The sequence below is a fragment of the Urtica dioica genome, chromosome 2, assembly GCF_054948205.1.
Source record: "Urtica dioica subsp. dioica isolate 48M chromosome 2, U.dioica_male_clone48M_v1_H2, whole genome shotgun sequence".
Lineage (NCBI taxonomy): Eukaryota > Viridiplantae > Streptophyta > Magnoliopsida > Rosales > Urticaceae > Urtica > Urtica dioica.
In genome coordinates this window covers 20269224-20290291 of record NC_142757.1, presented here as the reverse complement: position 1 = coordinate 20290291, position 21068 = coordinate 20269224, and the positions used below count along the sequence as shown (strand labels likewise).

Sequence of the window (21068 nt, the reverse complement as noted above, 5' to 3'; positions counted from 1 at the left end):
GGCCCTCCTCCATGGCCGGCCGGCTCTCCACTCCAAGGCCGGCTCTCCATGGCCGGCACTCCAAGGCCGGCCCTCCTCCATGGCCGGCCCTCCAAGGCCGGCACTCCAAGGCCGGCCTTCCTCCATGGCCGGCCGGCTCTCCATGGCCGGCACTCCAAGGCCGGCCCTCGTCCAAGGCCGGCCCTCGCCCAAGGCCGGCTCTCCATGGCCGGCACTCCAAGGCCGGCCCTCCTCCATGGCCGGCCCTCCAAGGCCGGCACTCCAAGGTCGGCCTTCCTCCATGGCCGGCCGGCTCTCCATGGCCGGCACTCCAAGGCCGGCCCTCCTCCATGTTCGGCCCTCCAAGGCCGGCACTCCAAGGCCGGCCTTCCTCCATGGCCGGCCCTCCAAGGCCGGCCCTCTAAGGCCGGCACTCCAAGGCCGGCCTTCCTCCATGGCCGGCCCTCCAAGGCCGGCCCTCCTCCATGGCCGGCCGGCCCTCCATGGCCGGCACTCCAAGGCCGGCCCTCCTCCAAGGCCGGCCCAACCTTGCTCACTCGGCCAAGGGGTCTTCAAACCACCCCTTGGCTGCCTATAAATACAAGGGTCCTTCCCTTGACCCAGGTAATCCATTTTTGAGTCCCGAAACGCTGCCGAACTCGTACTTCGCTCGTTTCGCTCATCTTTGGCCTCTAAACACCCCTAAAACCTCTATACTCCACCTCAATCTCACTAATGTTGAGCGTCGGAGAGGTAAACAGGGGCACCCCCCCTGTTTCCCCTTTGTAGTTCACGCCTTCTTTGCTTGCTTTTCAGGTATCAAGACGAGGTGAGCTTCACCCACAGCTAAGGGACGGCTTGGAATACCAAGCCCGACACGCTCGAGTCGAGACGAGACCACTTGGTCCGGCCTTGGGTCTAACCGTCTGCGACTCCTAAATCGTTGTCCGAAAAACAGCGACAACATTTTGACAACATTTTGACAAAAGTGTATTTTCCTTTTTTCAAAGAAGGCCAAGTGCCATGACAGGCTGTAATAACCCCCTTATTGCACTAAAGAGTTATTTCACACATGAAAAAATGCTATTGTATACCTCTAACGCGAGAGTTTCTCAACCTTTGTCTCACAAACGCAAGAAACTCGGGGGGCTAACAGGGACCAACGCTCAATCAAAACGCTCAATCAAAAAAATCAAAAAACAATTCAACAACAACTCAAAAAATAAAAGTAAGAGAGACTCTTCACATGTCTCCTCGAGATGAATTCATTCCTCGAGTCGAGCTACGAGTCCGTGAGTCGACCGATACTCCTCGCGCCGACTCTTCACAAAACTCCTCGTGCAAGCTCTACGTGAGTCCTCGAGTTGAGTCCCAAGTCCACAAGCCAACTAACCACTCCTCGTGCAGGCTCTACAAGAGCCCTCGAGTTAAGTCCCAAGTCCACAAGCCAACTAACCACTCCTCGTGCAGGCTCTACAAGAGCCCTCGAGTTAAGTCCCAAGTCCACAAGCCAACTAACCACTCCTCTTGCAGGCTTTACATGAGTCCTCGAGTTGAGTCCCAAGCCCACAAGTCAACTAACTATTCCTCGTGCAGGCTCTACATGAGCCCTCGAGTTGAGTCTTGAGTTCGCGCTCGCCGCCCAGCTCGTCGGCCAATAGGCAACGAGTTACAAATGGGTTCAAGGCCTGCGTCCGCCAGGGCGTATCTGGTCAAGCCAGCGTCCACGGGAAACCTCGCCACACAAATGTGGCATCGCGCTCGCCGCCCAGCTCGTCGGCCAATAGGCAACGAGTTACAAATGGGTTCAAGGCCTGCGTCCGCCAGGGCGTATCTGGTCAAGCCAGCGTTCACGGGAAACCTCGCCACACAAATGTGGCATCGCGCTCGCCGCCCAGCTCGTCGGCCAATAGGCAACGAGTTACAAATGGGTTCAAGGCCTGCGTCCGCCAGGGCGTATCTGGTCAAGCCAGCGTCCACGGGAAACCTCGCCACACAAATGTGGCATCGCGCTCGCCGCCCAGCTCGTCGGCCAATAGGCAACGAGTTACAAATGGGTTCAAGGCCTGCGTCCGCCAGGGCGTATCTGGTCAAGCCAGCGTCCACGGGAAACCTCGCCACACAAATGTGGCATCGCGCTCGCCGCCCAGCTCGTCGGCCAATAGGCAACGAGTTACAAATGGGTTCAAGGCCTGCGTCCGCCAGGGCGTATCTGGTCAAGCCAGCGTCCACGGGAAACCTCGCCACACAAATGTGGCATCGCGCTCGCCGCCCAGCTCGTCGGCCAATAGGCAACGAGTTACAAATGGGTTCAAGGCCTGCGTCCGCCAGGGCGTATCTGGTCAAGCCAGCGTCCACGGGAAACCTCGCCACGCAAATGTGGCATCGCGCTCGCCGCCCAGCTCGTCGGCCGACAAGCAACGAGTTACAAATGGGTTCAAGGTCTGCGTCCAAACAAAGACGCGCAAATCGATTATGCCTTCGTTGGAAAATCGAGAAAAGTAAGACGCGCACAAAACGACAAAGACGTGCAAATCGATTATGCGTTCGTTGGCAAATCGAGAAAAGTAAGACGCGCACAAAACGACAAAGACGTGCAAATCGATTATGCCTTCGTTGGCAAATCGAGAAAAGTAAGACGCGCACGAAACGACAAAGACGTGCAAATCGATTATGCCTTCGTTGGCAAATCGAGAAAAGTAAGACGCGCACAAAACGACAAAGACGTGCAAATCGATTATGCCTTCGTTGGCAAATCGAGAAAAGTAAGACGCGCACAAAACGACAAAGACGTGCAAATCGATTATGCCTTCGTTGGCAAATCGAGAAAACAAGACGCGCACAAAACAAAAAAGACGCGCAAATCGATTATGCCTTCGTTGGCAGGTCGAGAAAACAAGACGCGCACAAACCAGCAAAGACGTGCAAATCGATTATGCCTTCGTTGGCAAGTCGAGAAAATAAGACGCGCACAACGCAATAAAGCCGTGCTAATCGATCATGCCCTCATTGGTAGATCGAGAAAATGAGACACGCGCGATCAACCCGAAACAAAAAAGTCGTCCCTCGCGACGCGCGAAGGCCATTCCTCATGACGCAAACCTGAGAGCATTCATCCCGCATCCGTATAAAGAGTAGATTTTGAGTTTCCACTCGATCTACGCTCGACCAGAAACTCGGGGGGCTAATGTTGTCGGTCCGTCTCGGATCGACAGGGACTAAAGCGTCACCTCGACCCATGCGACCGGTGCAAGGCCTCGGGCGGCGAAACCTTGCCTCGGCCTTTGGCCGGCCATATGCTCAGCCGGCCAGCGGCCGGCCATATGCTTGGCTGGCCTGTCACCGGCCCAAAGGTCAGCCGGCCAATGGCCGGCCATATGCTCAGCCGGCCCCCCTCCATGGCCGGCACTCCAAGGCCGGCCCTCCTCCATGGCCGGCCGGCTCTCCACTCCAAGGCCGGCTCTCCATGGCCGGCACTCCAAGGCCGGCCCTCCTCCATGGCCGGCCCTCCAAGGCCGGCACTCCAAGGCCGGCCTTCCTCCATGGCCGGCCGGCTCTCCATGGCCGGCACTCCAAGGCCGGCCCTCGTCCAAGGCCGGCACTCGCCCAAGGCCGGCTCTCCATGGCCGGCACTCCAAGGCCGGCCCTCCTCCATGGCCGGCCCTCCAAGGCCGGCACTCCAAGGCCGGCCTTCCTCCATGGCCGGCTGGCTCTCCATGGCCGGCACTCCAAGGCCGGCCCTCCTCCATGGCCGGCCCTCCAAGGCCGGCACTCCAAGGCCGGCCTTCCTCCATGGCCGGCCGGCTCTCCATGGCCGGCACTCCAAGGCCGGCCCTCCTCCATGGCCGGCCCTCCAAGGCCGGCACTCCAAGGCCGGCCTTCCTCCATGGCCGGCCCTCCAAGGCCGGCCCTCCTCCATGGCCGGCCGGCCCTCCAAGGCCGGCACTCCAAGGCCGGCCTTCCTCCATGGCCGGCCCTCCAAGGCCGGCCCTCCATGGCCGGCACTCCAAGGCCGGCCCTCCTCCAAGGCCGGCCCTCCTCCAAGGCCGGCCCAACCTTGCTCACTCGGCCAAGGGGTCTTCAAACCACCCCTTGGCTGCCTATAAATACAAGGGTCCTTCCCTTGACCCAGGTAATCCATTTTTGAGTCCCGAAACGCTGCCGAACTCGTACTTCGCTCGTTTCGCTCATCTTTGGCCTCTAAACACCCCTAAAACCTCTATACTCCACCTCAATCTCACTAATGTTGAGCGTCGGAGAGGTAAACAGGGGCACCCCCCCTGTTTCCCCTTTGTAGTTCACGCCTTCTTTGCTTGCTTTTCAGGTATCAAGACGAGGTGAGCTTCACCCACAGCTAAGGGACGGCTTGGAATACCAAGCCCGACACGCTCGAGTCGAGACGAGACCACTTGGTCCGGCCTTGGGTCTAACCGTCTGCGACTCCTAAATCGTTGTCCGAAAAACAGCGACAACACCGGCCATTGGCCGAGGCAAGCCTTGGGCCGGCCAATGGCCGGGGCAAGCCTTGAGCCTGCCAATGGCTGAGGCAAGCCTTGGGCCGGCTGTCGGCTGAGGCAAGGCCGAGGCCAGCCCTTCTGCCGGCCGGGAGGTTGCCGGCCGGGAGCTTGCCGGATGGGACTTGGTCAGCCGGGAGGTGACGTTGTGATTTTGCCCCTGTCGATCGTTGACGGGCCGACAACAACTTGGACTCAAAAGTTCACAAACCTTTTCCAAGTTTAGCTTAATGCTAACTGACTCCACTAAAGAGCTGACACTGAAAATCTCTAGGTTCAAATGGATTTATTTTCTACTCAAGAATTCAACCTAATTATGATGAGCGGATCCACTGAATATTATCTATGTTTACCCTTCATGAATGTCATCAGCTAGTCGGGATTTACTAAATTACCATTTTACCCTTCTAGCTGTTATTTCCTCGACTCCTTTGTCGCTTGTGAATAAGTTAGAAATAATGTATTGACGAGGAGCTAACAAGTCACATTGTTTCATCCAAAAGAGTCAGGACTCAATTTGGACACTGGCCAGTTCATTTATTCACACTCCAAGGAACAAAGCATGAGGTGACATACATTGCATTTCAGCAATCTTGTACATGAATTCCATATCTATGAGAACTTCACAAAGTTACTCATGACATTCTCACAACTTAGTACTTCATTAATAGGCCCTGTTCGGAATCACATAGTGAGTCCGAACTCTGACTTTCTCAAATGAGAATACTAAGGTGTGAAATAACATGTCTCATTTCAGGATTAAGGTAAGCATGATGCAATACATACATAGTGACTTCGAGACATAAGAGGTTAAATGGTTTGTTCTTATCTTGTCTCTAGAAGTGCACTGGTCAATTCAGTACCTTCGGAAGATACCTGTTGTAGGTCGTTTTCGGAAAACCCGAGACGCCAAGAAGGCACGTCGCTCAAAGGGCCGATGGTCAGGCCGAAGGTCCCGAAGAGCGGCAGGTCTTCAAGCCCTCGCCCAAACTCTTGACTCCTCGAGTCGAGCTTCGCTCCTCGAGTCGAGTCTTGAGTCAATCTCCTCGAGTCGAGCTTCGCTCCTTGAGTCGAGCCTTGAGTCAATCTCCTCGAGTCGAGCTTCGCTCCTCGAGTCGAGCCTTGAATTGTTCTTCGAGTCGAGCCGCGAGTCATGCTCGAGTCGCTCCTCGAGTCAAGTCGCTAGTCGCCCTCGTCGAGTTGAGCCTTGCTCCTCGAATCGAGTCACTCTCGTCAAGTGGAAATCTTCATATTTCACGTGGGAAGAATGATATTCGAAGGCCCGCAAGAGCCCGGCAAGACGAGCCGTTCATCACGCGCACAACACACTACGCCGGCCAGCCGTGCAGCAGACGGCGCGCCGCGCCAGGCAGGCGCGCCGCGCGCTCTATGCGCCGCACGACCTGCGCCGCGCTTGGTGACCCGCGCGCCGCACCCCCTGCGCCGCGCTTTGTGCGCCGCACACGCCGTGCGCGTCCACTTGATGGCATGCGCGTTCCTAGTCCCACATGGACGAAAAAGGGACCTTCTAAGGCTCCCAAACACCTATATAAACCCCCTCCCATTGAGAGGAAAGCCATCCAATAATATCCCATTGAAGCCTATTCAATTCGATAAATTCTCTTCATCTCCTATCGACACGCTCGATTTCTTACTCTTCTCTGCTTATCTGGATGCCATATTTGGCCTGAAGCAGACTCTCTTCTCTCTCCCCCGTTCTCAAAGGTTCCGAAGCACTCACGGGGTGTCACGACCCGCAGGACACCCGTCGTCCTCGGATCGCGACCTTACTCGTAACATTATCATAAACCATTTATGTTTTCAAATGAAATGAACATAAAACATTTTCAAACGTCATTTACAAAACGTTTATTAAACAAACAGCGGAAATAAAATTAATTTACATATAAGGAATAACAAGGGTTCCTAGAGCTAGTCCGCTAAAAACTGGTAAAATTTTTCGCTTTTAGAAGAGTTACAAAAATGCGGACTACCCTAGCTTGCTATCCATAAGCACAGGCCCATAATCGTGCTAACCGAGTTTCAAAACGTAAAAAGAGTTTCGGGCCGATCATTTAAACGCTAGGATATAATAAAAGTTCTTTCAAAAGCTATATAAAACTTTCACGAGCATACAAGCTCGGTTTTCAAAAACCAGATACCCATTTCCCAAAAAGACATTTCCTATGCCACAGGTCGTCATGAGATCTACCTTGACTAGCACTCCTGCTTCGCCTGAGCTTTTCCTTTATCTACAAGGAGAGGGATTTAAGGGGTGAGTCACACCGACTCAGTAAGCAGGATATCTAACCTAGCACTACATGAGATGCATGGGTGTAGATGATAGAATGCAGATGACAGCAGGTGATAGATTCAGAAGAATAAAGAAGTTCAATCATTCAAACAGGATAACAAAAATATCATTCAATCAACATAGACATATTCAGTTTTAGAACCCCGTTCTAAAACAATCAAACACATAATCATATAGGAATCCGGCTAACAACCGTCTTCCTAGAAACTCATCCATCTCGCTCATACCGGCGCCTTACATCAGTGGACTGGCCAATCAACACTTCAGTCCGCAGCCGTTCATGAGAGATGAGTAAACCATTCTGAGAACTTGAGCCTAGCCCTCAGAAGGCCGAAGTTTTAATGTCTGGGATCCACTAGCACATGTAGGAGGGCCTTGACGCGCGTATGGTAGAGGGGAGCAAACCCTCACCAATCCCTGGTTGGTCCAGGGTTTCATATTTCCCTCAGGACAGGTAAGCCACTCATCGACTTCCCATTAAAGGGCCTTCAGGAATGCCACTCGCTACATTGCCGACAAGAGTTCGTTGTGTTTTACAGGAGCTGTCTACAGCCTACCTGCCTATCTTAATACAGGAGGAGATCTTATCGGGATAAAGCCCGTCATTAACATTATTAATTTCACTGTATGGCTCTTTAAGTATTTTACAAGGAGTTGTCGACAGCTGTGAGGCTGGACCTTCTCCTAGAACAGTTCCTCTCGGGATTGAATCCGGAGGACACCGTCTTTCCTCCTCCTGTTGTCCTCTCATCAGGACGAAGGGGTAAAACCTATAACAGAAGCTCAACATAACTTTAAAGGCTTCAAGGTTCTTAACTCGCTAACCGTTTAACTCTATCATTTTATTATCTTATTAGTTAGTGGCCGAAGTCTTATTCGGTCATCTTGTCTAACTGAGGGTTTCTCTTTGTTTTAGGATTAAACGAAGAAACATAAACAATTATTCTACTAGGCACCATTCCCCTTTTGGCGCCTCAAACTTAAATCCCACTTACCCGGAATAGTTCGTTGAAGAACTCGATGAATTCCGGAGAACACTTTGCTTTACACGCTTCCCGAGACCTTTAGCACGTCCTGGAGCGTCGAGAGAACTAGAATCCGAAGTTGAAACTTCGTTAGTTATCGAACCACTTGAAAAGATAATGGTCGTTGTCGGGATTAGATTCGAGTCGGTTCGGAATTCGAGAATTAAATCCATTATTCTCCGGTTTTTCGGAAGTCAAACTTATTCAAGACTCGCGTATTTTCGTATCGAGAACAATACGAAATAAAATCCAACAACATGCTTATGAGTCTTAAATAAATTGATCCGAATAAAAAGTAACCGAGAATTCCAAAGCGAATCAAATCAAACTCTTAAACGTTATTAAATAAATAAACATAAATTATTTATTTAAATACGCGAAATACATCACATTAATCAAATCCAAGAGTATTTAAACGCGAGACGCGATTAAAAGACTCACGAGTTAATCGAGCTTTAACTACGATAACTCTTTTTCTTAGAATCTTCAAAACCGGCTTCGTCGCCTCCGCCTCGTCCGGTTTCCGTTCGTCCGTCTAGATCTGTAACCAAGTCATTGAATCCAATAACGAGTCAATTTCACAATTTCAAACTCGTACCAAATTCCCAAACTTGTCAACAAACCAAATAACTTGTCACAAAATCCACATTGACTCAAACCCGAACCAAACCAAGTCGAATCCACACTAACCAAAAACCGTTCTCAACGAACCGGAAAACTCAGCAGCTCATACACATCATCACAGTCTCATAACAACATAAAATCCAGAATTTTCAAACAAGACCTCAAAACATACACGGCCAAGACAACATACTTCGGGAAATTCGTCCAAAAATTCAAACAAAATTCAAACCATGCATTTCAATCATCACCCAAACATTATTCAATCTCACAAACGTCTTAAGATCATCAACAAACCATCAGAAACCAAAAACCCCCAAAACTTAGATCTCCAAACCCTAGCTTACGGGATTTTCGGCCAAAATGAAACCAAAACAAGAAATTCGAAAACAATCCTCAATCTCAAGCTATAATCATCAATAACCAAGCTCAATAAACACACAAAACCAACCAATTTCTCACAAACAACTCGAATAAAGCAAAAGCCCCAAATCTACCAAACCATGAACCCTAATCACGAAATCAAATCCAATGAGAGGAAATTTCTACCTCAAATCGTGAAATTAGGCGTCCTTGGTGAGCTCTCCCACTTCCCCGACGTCTTTCCTCTCGGTTCGGCGTCACGGCGGTCGCGCGCTCGGTCTTGGCTGGATGGCGCGCGCGAAGCTTGGGCTCTGGTTAGCTGGACGAGCGCAAGCGAGGAAGAAGAAGGGAAAAGGAAAGGATGGCGGCGTGGGTTGAGCGACCGAGAGAAATGGCTCGGTGATGGTTGTCTGGGATTTTTTTTCTTTTTCGTCTGGTTTGGCTGATAGAAACGCGAAGAAGATGAGGGAAAAAGAGAGAGAGAGAGATCGAAAATGAGAGTGAGAGAGAAGGAAATGAAATCCACGTGGCAAGTTCCACTTGAGCCACATGTGGACAGGTGGCCCAATAAAATTTTGACACGTCCCTCTAAAAACAACCCCATTTTCCTCTTTTTCTTTCAATCTCATCCCTTATTTGTTGCACATAAGTCCTTTTAAAATAAAACTTCACAACTTCGTCCTTGATTAATTAAAAATAATCTCGAAAAATAACCGAGAAAATTCTCATTAATTCTCGTTACCTTGAATATATTTAAGGGATTTCAGAATTTATTTTCACTCTTGAGATTTTTTTTAATCTCCGAGTACATTCCGAGTAATTTTATTCAGAAAATAATATCGAGTTTACTCGAATATCCTTATTCCGAAATTTCGTCCCCCTTAAATATTATTTCATTCGTTCTCAAGCACTTAAATTTATTCCAACATTCAAGTGCTTTTCAAAAAATCGTTTTCCTTATTGATTTATCCAAATTTACTATGAATTTCTTCCGAAATTCAAAATTTTCACTTAGAACGTGGAACGAGAAAATATAGAGAGAACATCTCTAATAAACTGAAACGAGAGAGATTCTGAATTTTATAACTCATTCAACACGGAGAGAGAAGAAAATTTCCTTTACTTATTGATAAGAGGAAATTTTTACAGAAGCTGACGTGTACAAAAGTCGGGTCTCACAACCCCTAACCCCTTAAAGAAGTTTCGTCCTCGAAACTTAGAAAAGCGATGGGTACTTTTTCTTCATTTCTTCTTCGAGTTCCCATGTCGCTTCTTCAACATTGTGCCTTTTCCATTGCACTTTCACCAAGGGGATGACTTTTTTCCTCAAAACCTTCTCTTTCCTGTCGAGAATTGCAACTGCTGGCTCCTCATATTGTACATTTTCTGAAACCTCGACTTCATGGACCGGAAGAACGTGAGAAGTGTCCTCTACATATTTCCTTAGCATGGAAACATGGAAGACATTATGCAGATGAGACATTGACGGTGGCAAAGCTAAACGATAAGCTACCACTCCAACGCGCTCCAGGATCTCAAAAGGTCCTGTATACCTGGGGCTCAGCTTACCCTTCTTGCCGAATCTCATTACCCCGCGCATTGGTGAAACTTTCAGAAACACTTTGTCTCCGACCTGAAACTCAAGAGGTCGTCTTCGTTTATCTGCATAGCTCTTCTGACGATTCTGAGAAGCCTTCATCCTCGCTCGAATCTTCTTGATTGCTTCCGTGGTTTGCTCTAGCATCTCTGGCCCTACGAGCTTGTTCTCTCCGACTTCGTCCCAGTGGACAGGGGATCGACATTTCCTTCCATAGAGTGCTTCATATGGCGCCATTCCAATAGTCGCTTGATAACTATTGTTATACGCAAATTCTATCAAAGGAAGGTAACGGCTCCACGAGCCCTGAAAATCTAACACACTGGCTCGGAGCATATCTTCCAGAATCTGAATGGTGGGCTCACTCTGCCCATCAGTCTGAGGGTGGAAGGCTGTACTGAACTTCAATCTTGATCCCATGCCATCGTGGAGACGTTGCCAAAACCTCGAAGTGAATCGAGTATCTCGATCTGAAACGATCGACAAAGGAACTCCATGCAGGCGCACTATCTCCTTGATAAATAGCTCAGCTAATCTATCAATTGAATAAGTGGTCCTTATGGGAAGAAAGTGGGCCGACTTCGTCAACCTGTCTACAATCACCCAGACTGCGTCATACCCTGTCGTAGTCCTGGGTAAACCCGACACGAAATCCATCGTGATCTGGTCCCACTTCCACTGTGGAACTTCCAAGGGTTGCAACATCCCTGCGGGTTTCTGATGCTCAGCCTTAATCTGCTGGCATGTAAGACACTTTTGGACGAACGTCACCACATCTCTCTTCATACCCGGCCACCAATAGATCTTCTTAAGATCTTGATACATTTTCGTCGCACCTGGATGGATCGAATATGGAGTCCCATGAGCTTCTTGCAGCAATTGGCGTCGGAGATCATTATCGGCAGGCACGCAGACCTTACCGTTACATCTCAACATTTCCCGATCGTCGAGCTTGAATTCACGTTCTTGATTCCCTTGGGCGTCAAACATCTTTCCAAGCAAGAAATCATCCGCGTATTGTCCCTCCTTTATCTGCTCAAGAAGGGTTGGTCGCACATTAAGAGCTGCTAATCTTCCAGTGATCAGCTGCATCTCCAACCTTTCTATCTCTGACTTGAGCTGAGGAGACTGTCCAACTAGATTCCCAGCTACTGCGGCGGTCTTTCGACTAAGGGCATCAGCCACCTTATTCGCTTTTCCAGGGTGATAATGAAGCTCAAAGTCATAATCATTCAACAATTCCATCCAACATCCCTGCCTCATATTCAACTCTTTTTGAGTAAAGAGGTATTTGAGGGTCTTATGGTCCGTGTAAATGTCGCAGTGTACTCCATACAAATAATGCCTCCAAAGTTTGAGTGCAAAAACCACAGCTGCGAGCTCCATATCATGCGTTGGATACCTTGTTTCGTAATCCTTGAGCTGTCGAGATGCATAGGCGATCACCTTGCCTCGTTGCATCAGCACTGCTCCTAGGCCTTGTTTCGATGCGTCACAATAAATTGCAAAACCTTCAGTTCCTTGTGGGATTGCAAGGATTGGAGCTATCGTTAGGCGCTTCTTTAGCTCTTGAAAACTGCTTTCACACTTGTCTGTCCATTCAAACTTGGTTCCTTTTCGCGTTAATTGCGTCAGAGGCATGGCCAACTTAGAAAATCCTTCCACGAATTTCCTATAATAGCCAGCTAAGCCCAGAAAACTTCGGATCTCCGTTACTGTTTTCGGCCTATTCCAGTCCTTAACTGCTTGAATCTTCGCTGGGTCGACCATAACTCCTTCCTTTGAAATGACATGACCCAAGAAGATTACTTTGTCAAGCCAAAATTCACACTTCGAGAACTTGGCATAAAGCTGTTTTTCTCGGAGTTTCGCTAGAACCATTCTTAAATGCTGCTCATGATCCTCCTGGGTCTTCGAGTATATGAGGATATCGTCTATGAAAACGATCACGAACTTATCCAAGAACGCCTCAAACACTCGGTTCATTAGATCCATAAATGCTGCAGGAGCATTCGTCAATCCAAAGGACATGACTAAGAACTCATAATGCCCATATCGCGTTCGGAACGCTGTCTTCGGAATGTCTTCACCTCGGACCTTAAGCTGATGATAGCCCGAACGTAGATCGATCTTTGAGAAGATTTGCGCTCCTGCTAATTGATCAAACAAATCGTCGATACGAGGAAGCGGATATCTATTCTTGATAGTCACCTGGTTCAATCCTCGGTAGTCGATGCATAATCTTAGAGAACCATCTGCTTTCTTCACAAATAACACCGGCGCTCCCCACGGTGAATGACTTGGACGGATGAAACCTTTATCTAACAACTCATGTAACTGCGTCTTAAGCTCTTTCAACTCTGCTGGAGCCATCCGGTATGGGGTCTTCGATATCGGTGCAGTTCCAGGAATCAATTCTATGCAGAATTCGATCTCCCGATCAGGTGGTAACCCTGATAGATCTTCAGGAAATACTTCTAGAAACTCCTTTACGACTGGAATATCCTTCGGCTCTACCTTCTGTTCCTTCGATACATCTCTTACGCTTGCTAGAAATCCAGCACATCCACTCTGTAGCATCCTCAAAGCTCTCATTGCTGATACCATTGGAAGGGCTAGTTTCCGAGATGATCCATGAAAGTAGAATGATTCACTTCCAGGAGCTTGAAACTTAACCTCCTTCTTATTGCAGTTAATCACTGCGTGATGCTTGCTTAACCAATCCATCCCGAGTATAACATCATAGTCAACCATTTCAAGTTCAATCAGATGAGCCATCAGCTCTCTACCTTGAACGTGAATTGGTACGTTTTTGAACCATAACTTAGATTCGAACAGATCTCCTGCCGGACTGACAGTTATGAACGGGTAGGAAAAATTCAACTTTTCACTTTCTAACTTTTCAGCTACTTTAGATGCAATAAATGAATGCATAGCACCTGAATCCATGAGTACATAAGCTGAGAGATTTCCCACAGAAAGCTGACCTGTAACTGCAGTAGATGTTCCTGCACGCACATCATCTTCACGAATAGTGAACACTCGAGCATTGGCTTTCGGTGGGGCCTTGGCTGGTACATCTCCTTGTCTCGGGTTTGGACAGGTCCTGGAATAATGTCCCACTTGGCCACAATTGTAACAAGTAACATTATTGGCTCGGCACTCGCCTGGATGTTGGTTCCCACACTTCGCACATTGAGGGATATTCTGATTGTCAGGCCTGGCGCGCTTGTTATCGACGTTCTGGTCACCTTTCTGGAAGCGCTTACCTTTTCCATACGAGTTTCCGCCTCCCGACTGATTCCTCTGTTGAGGCTGATTTCCATAGTTCGTCGGATTACGGCGTCCTGACTGCTGCTGGAAACGATTCCTCTTGAACTGATTCCCTGTATTCGAACCAGCTTGTGGTGGCGGCACTATAGTAAGAGGAGTTGGAGCAGAAACTGCCACGTCTCCATGCCAAGCGTCGATCCTCAACGCCCTTTGAACCGCACTAGCGTAGGTTCTTGGCCCAGTGTCTCCGCTCTCTACCAGCTTCACGATTCCAACGTTCAAACCATGCATAAACTTCGTCTTCCGTGCTTGATCGGTCGGAACCACGGACGGAGAAAACTTTGCCAGCTCGTCGAACTTCGCAACGTATTCCGCTACTGGCATCTTCCCTTGACGCAGATTCATGAACTCTCGAATCTTGCCGGATGTGCTTGCCTCGCTCAGGTATTTCTCATGAAAGAGGTTGATGAAGTGTACCCATATCATAGTCGTTACATCCTCTGACATGACAGTTACCTCCCACCAGCTTCGAGCCTCAGAGGTCATCTGGTAGATCGCGCAAGCTACGCGCTCCGCGTCGGACAACTGCATGTAGCTAACAATCTGTTGGATCTTCTTGATCCAATTCTCAGCCGCTACAGGGTCTGGACCTCCTTCGAACACTGGTGGCTTTTGCTTCCGGAATCGTTCGTACACTGGCTCTCCTATAACAGGGGCTACATCAGGAATACGGTAGTTCAGCTCTTCCGCTCTCGCTACCGGTAAGGCAGGAAGAGGTTCTTGAGGTTGGTTCTCGGCAGCTAGAGGAGGATCCGGTTGAACCTGCTGATCCATTCGCTCAAGCAGCAATGCCATCAAACGGTTCTGTCTCTCCGTTTGCTCATTCCTTTGCTGCGCTTCTCTAGCCTGTCGTTCCAACGATTGCTCTATCCTTGCGATACGAGCGTCAAGACTTTCCCCTTCTTCCGCCATTACTTCCAGATTCTAAAGGAATCACATAATAATAACCAGGTCAGAAACTGAACGACGCCAGAAAGCTCAAGATAGCATAACATATACTTCAACGAATCCAAACAGGAAACACAGCACACCGACACATCGATACCCTCATACTATTAGTGACCATAAACAAAAAGGTCACACATGTAGACACTCAGACCGTAAACAAGATGCTTAGTCAACTAATAGATCTCACAGTCTACAGAAACGACTAAACCTGTGGCTCTGATACCAAAAACTCTGTCACGACCCGCAGGACACCCGTCGTCCTCGGATCGCGACCTTACTCGTAACATTATCATAAACCATTTATGTTTTCAAATGAAATGAACATAAAACATTTTCAAACGTCATTTACAAAACGTTTATTAAATAAACAGCGGAAATAAAATTAATTTACATATAAGGAATAACAAGGGTTCCTAGAGCTAGTCCGCTAAAAACTGGTAAAATTTTTCGCTTTTAGAAGAGTTACGAAAATGCGGACTACCCTAGCTTGCTATCCATAAGCACAGGCCCATAATCGTGCTAACCGAGTTTCAAAACGTAAAAAGAGTTTCGGGCCGATCATTTAAACGCTAGGATATAATAAAAGTTCTTTCAAAAGCTATATAAAACTTTCACGAGCATACAAGCTCGGTTTTCAAAAACCAGATACCCATTTCCCAAAAAGACATTTCCTATGCCACAGGTCGTCATGAGATCTACCTTGACTAGCACTCCTGCTTCGCCTGAGCTTTTCCTTTATCTACAAGGAGAGGGATTTAAGGGGTGAGTCACACCGACTCAGTAAGCAGGATATCTAACCTAGCACTACATGAGATGCATCGGTGTAGATGATAGAATGCAGATGACAGCAGGTGATAGATTCAGAAGAATAAAGAAGTTCAATCATTCAAACAGGATAACAAAAATATCATTCAATCAACATAGACATATTCAGTTTTAGAACCCCGTTCTAAAACAATCAAACACATAATCATATAGGAATCCGGCTAACAACCGTCTTCCTAGAAACTCATCCATCTCGCTCATACCGGCGCCTTACATCAGTGGACTGGCCAATCAACACTTCAGTCCGCAGCTGTTCATGAGAGATGGGTAAACCATTCTGAGAACTTGAGCCTAGCCCTCAGAAGGCCGAAGTTTTAATGTCTGGGATCCACTAGCACATGTAGGAGGGCCTTGACGCGCGTATGGTAGAGGGGAGCAAACCCTCACCAATCCCTGGTTGGTCCAGGGTTTCATATTTCCCTCAGGACAGGTAAGCCATTCATCGACTTACCTGAAGCCACCCATCGACTTCCCATTAAAGGGCCTTCAGGAATGCCACTCGCTACATTGCCGACAAGAGTTCGTTGTGTTTTACAGGAGCTGTCTACAGCCTACCTGCCTATCTTAATACAGGAGGAGATCTTATCGGGATAAAGCCCGTCATTAACATTATTAATTTCACTGTATGGCTCTTTAAGTATTTTACAAGGAGTTGTCGACAGCTGTGAGGCTGGACCTTCTCATAGAACAGTTCCTATCGGGATTGAATCTGGAGGACACCGTCTTTCCTCCTCCTGTTGTCCTCTCATCAGGACGAAGGGGTAAAACCTATAACAGAAGCTCAACATAACTTTAAAGGCTTCAAGGTTCTTAACCCGCTAACCGTTTAACCCTATCATTTTATTATCTTATTAGTTAGTGGCCGAAGTCTTATTCGGTCATCTTGTCTAACTGAGGGTTTCTCTTTGTTTTAGGATTAAACGAAGAAACATAAACAATTATTCTACTAGGCACCATTCCCCTTTTGGCGCCTCAAACTTAAATCCCACTTACCCGGAATAGTTCGTTGAAGAACTCGATGAATTCCGGAGAACACTTTGCTTTACACGCTTCCCGAGATCTTTAGCACGTCCTGGAGCGTCGAGAGAACTAGAATCCGAAGTTGAAACTTCGTTAGTTATCGAACCACTTGAAAAGATAATGGTCGTTGTCGGGATTAGATTCGAGTCGGTTCGGAATTCGAGAATTAAATCCATTATTCTCCGGTTTTTCGGAAGTCAAACTTATTCAAGACTCGCGTATTTTCGTATCGAGAACAATACGAAATAAAATCCAACAACATGCTTATGAGTCTTAAATAAATTGATCCGAATAAAAAGTAACCGAGAATTCCAAAGCGAATCAAATCAAACTCTTAAACGTTATTAAATAAATAAACATAAATTATTTATTTAAATACGCGAAATACATCACATTAATCAAATCCAAGAGTATTTAAACGCGAGACGCGATTAAAAGACTCACGAGTTAATCGAGCTTTAACTACGATAACTCTTTTTCTTAGAATCTTCAAAACCGGCTTCGTCGCCTCCGCCTCGTCCGGTTTCCGTTCGTCCGTCTAGATCTGTAACCAAGTCATTGAATCCAATAACGAGTCAATTTCACAATTTCAAACTCGTACCAAATTCCCAAACTTGTCAACAAACCAAATAACTTGTCACAAAATCCACATTGACTCAAACCCGAACCAAACCAAGTCGAATCCACACTAACCAAAAACCGTTCTCAACGAACCGGAAAACTCAGCAGCTCATACACATCATCACAGTCTCATAACAACATAAAATCCAGAATTTTCAAACAAGACCTCAAAACATACACGGCCAAGACAACATACTTCGGGAAATTCGTCCAAAAATTCAAACAAAATTCAAACCATGCATTTCAATCATCACCCAAACATTATTCAATCTCACAAACGTCTTAAGATCATCAACAAACCATCAGAAACCAAAAACCCCCAAAACTTAGATCTCCAAACCCTAGCTTACAGGATATTCGGCCAAAATGAAACCAAAACAAGAAATTCGAAAACAATCCTCAATCTCAAGCTATAATCATCAATAACCAAGCTCAATAAACACACAAAACGAACCAATTTCTCACAAACAACTCGAATAAAGCAAAAGCCCCAAATCTACCAAACCATGAACCCTAATCACGAAATCAAATCCAATGAGAGGAAATTTCTACCTCAAATCGTGAAATTAGGCGTCCTTGGTGAGCTCTCCCACTTCCCCGACGTCTTTCCTCTCGGTCCGGCGTCACGGCGGTCGCGCGCTCGGTCTTGGCTGGATGGCGCGCGCGAAGCTTGGGCTCGGGTTAGCTGGACGAGCGCAAGCGAGGAAGAAGAAGGGAAAAGGAAAGGATGGCGGCGTGGGTTGAGCGACCGAGAGAAATGGCTCGGTGATGGTTGTCTGGGATTTTTTTTCTTTTTCGTCTGGTTTGGCTGAGAGAAACGCGAAGAAGATGAGGGAAAAAGAGAGAGAGAGAGATCGAAAATGAGAGTGAGAGAGAAGGAAATGAAATCCACGTGGCAAGTTCCACTTGAGCCACATGTGGACAGGTGGCCCAATAAAATTTTGACACGTCCCTCTAAAAACAACCCCATTTTCCTCTTTTTCTTTCAATCTCATCCCTTATTTGTTGCACATAAGTCCTTTTAAAATAAAACTTCACAACTTCGTCCTTGATTAATTGAAAATAATCTCGAAAAATAACCGAGAAAATTCTCATTAATTCTCGTTACCTTGAATATATTTAAGGGATTTCAGAATTTATTTTCACTCTTGAGATTTTTTTTAATCTCCGAGTACATTCCGAGTAATTTTATTCAGAAAATAATATCGAGTTTACTCGAATATCCTTATTCCGAAATTTCGTCCCCCTTAAATATTATTTCATTCGTTCTCAAGCACTTAAATTTATTCCAACATTCAAGTGCTTTTCAAAAAATCGTTTTCCTTATTGATTTATCCAAATTTACTATGAATTTCTTCCGAAATTCAAAATTTTCACTTAGAACGTGGAACGAGAAAATATAGAGAGAACATCTCTAATAAACTGAAACGAGAGAGATTCTGAATTTTATAACTCATTCAACACGGAGAGAGAAGAAAATTTCCTTTACTTATTGATAAGAGGAAATTTTTACAGAAGCTGACGTGTACAAAAGTCGGGTCTCACACGGGGACTTCCCGGATGTCGCTCCCTTTGACCAAACGTTCTCCGGTGCTCAAGCACGCCCCTAGATTTCTCGACTAGAGTTCCCCTCGCGCGTCTAACACGCTAGACGCGTACGCGATCTCCGAAGTTCTGAGACGCTGCCGAGGACTCCTCGCGCCCCGTCTCCTTCGTCGAGCACTCCTCTCCACCAAGGCTCCGCGCCTCATACTGCGTCTTTCACGCTTGAACTACGTTCTGACCTGATCCCACGCACGGGTACGTAGGCTGCCGACAACCAAGGCACGGTCACTCCTCCTCCTCACCCCCTACCTTTCCCGAGAGGCGGGTTGATCGGAGAAACCCTAGCTCGAGACTATCGAGTTCACACTCTTGGCCCGGGTGCGATCACTTGGTCCGGCCTTGGATCGAACTGCCCGAGGTTTTAAATAGTTGTTCATTTTCGTGCGACAACATTTTGGCGCTAGAAGGAGGGGACTTCCCGACCTATTCAGCCCGAAATCCCTTCTGTTCATCTTCTTCTTTTCTTCTGCGAACTCAACTTTCTCGAACTTGAGAAAAGATGAGTAGCCAACCACCCGTACGTTCTGAGGGCGTGAACAACCCCGAAAATGTCAGTGGGACCAAGAAATACTTTTTGCGCTCCCGAGCGCATGGTGACGAAGAGTCGCTCCACGAAGAGAGCTCGACCCGCTCACCATCTCCATCTCCTGATAGCAGGGACAACCGCATCGTGGAGTTAGAGGAGAGTATCCGCCGACTGAAGGCGAAGAACGCAAGGTACCACAGCCGACTGGCTGCGAAGCAACCTATGCGTGACACGACGATCCCCAACGGGGATCCTGAGAACCTCAACGAGGAAAGCCGCGACCGCGACCCTGATTACGAGGGTACTGGTGAGTCGGAGGATATCGAGACTTCTCTCACGAAGGACGGGGGACTCCCCACCGTGTTTGAAGCCGGTCCGTCGAATCCCTTACCCCGAACAGGCGATGCGCCGGTAGCTTCTCAAGAGGGGAATTCCCGACGTTCGGCTCTCGACCGACTAGGTTCGAGGGAGAATGTTGCGGACAGTCAGGGCGCGTGGAGAGAGCACCGTCGCAAGCAAAGCCGGCGCCTCCGTACGACCAGCCCTGACCTTAGGGACCACCTCACTGCTCAACGCATTGGGCATGGTAATGATCTGAGAGAGCGACTAAGCTCTACACCCAATATCCCGCTGGCTGCCCCAACTAACGGGAACCGCCGCGCAGGACAAGGTCTAACGAGAGGCTGCAGGTGACTCCTCCCGATCAAGGGGTTACTCCAACGACCGGTCTCGATGTGGTCACTATGATCCACAACCTTCGAAATGAGGTACGAGATCTCCGAGAATACGGAATAGGTGGAAGTGCCTATGGGGTCGTTGTGGAGAATTCATCACCTTTCACTACTCAGATACTGGCTGAGGTTTGTACGGGGAATTTCAAGCTCCCGAACCTCGCTCCCTATGATGGGAAAGCAGATCCTACTTACCACATCCAGCACTATGAAACCTGGATGACGATGCAGGGTGTTTCTCCTGGTGCCATGTGCCAAGCCTTTAGTTTGACCCTCGCTGGACCGGCTTTAAGTGGTTCAAGAACTTAAAGCCAGGAAGCATCCACTCGTTCAAAGACCTGAAGGACATGTTCCTAGAACGGTTCGCTACATCTATGGTCCAAAAGAAGACCAAGATGTACCTGTGGTCAATCAGGCAAGAGAGTGGCGAGACTCTTAGACGATACCTCGCCCGATTCACTGAAGAGTCAAACAAGGTCGACCGCTTTGACGACAGTGACGAAATTGCCGCTATCATAGAAGGCCTGCGCACAAGTGACTTCCTCAAGTCTATCGTCGGCCGTGTCGCTTCCACCATGGCCGAGTTAATGACTCGAGCTAAGACCTTCATGGGAGTCGAAGATTACCTCGACAGCCGCAAGAGCACTAATCAAAGCTCTCGCCGCCGAGAAGAACCTAGCCGCGAGCAGAACGAACCTCGTAAAAGGCGAAACAAGGGGAACCAGGTTCCTAGCAACCAACCCACTGTACCTCAAAAACCGCGACTTGCGGAAAAGTTCAAACGGTACTCGTCATTCACGCCGCTGAACACGGCGCCGGAAAGGATCTTGGCTCTGGCACGTGACAAGTTCACGCCCCCGGCTCCAATGAAGAAGGATCCCGCAACTCGCGATCGATCCAGGTAGAGGTTTTAGAGGTGGTGAGAAGCCAAAGATGAGCGAAACGAGTGAAGTACGAGTTCGACAGCGTTCCGGGACTCAAAATTGGATTACCTCGACCAAGGGAGGGGCCCTTGTATTTATAGCAGTGGTTTTGTGACTCCTTTG

At 48.0% G+C, this 21068-nt stretch overlaps 1 protein-coding gene and 2 long non-coding RNA genes across 3 annotated transcripts; all 3 read right to left on the bottom strand.

The window, feature by feature from the left end:
• Positions 1-8147: 8147 nt before the first annotated feature.
• LOC149404159 (uncharacterized) lies at positions 8148-9232 on the bottom strand. Its single transcript, XR_016295448.1, has 2 exons — positions 9003-9232; positions 8148-8373 (listed from the first exon to the last, which is right to left on the bottom strand). It is a non-coding gene; the product is annotated as an uncharacterized LOC149404159 (long non-coding RNA).
• An 800-nt stretch (positions 9233-10032) lies between these two features.
• LOC149404158 (uncharacterized) lies at positions 10033-10728 on the bottom strand. The gene has a single exon (XM_089602456.1). The coding sequence runs from the start codon at positions 10648-10650 to the stop codon at positions 10033-10035; it is 618 nt and encodes a 205-aa protein (XP_089458582.1). The 5' UTR covers positions 10651-10728.
• Positions 10729-16857: 6129 nt separating this feature from the next.
• Positions 16858-17967, bottom strand: LOC149404157 (uncharacterized). Its single transcript, XR_016295476.1, has 2 exons — positions 17713-17967; positions 16858-17083 (listed from the first exon to the last, which is right to left on the bottom strand). It is a non-coding gene; the product is annotated as an uncharacterized LOC149404157 (long non-coding RNA).
• Positions 17968-21068: the final 3101 nt, after the last annotated feature.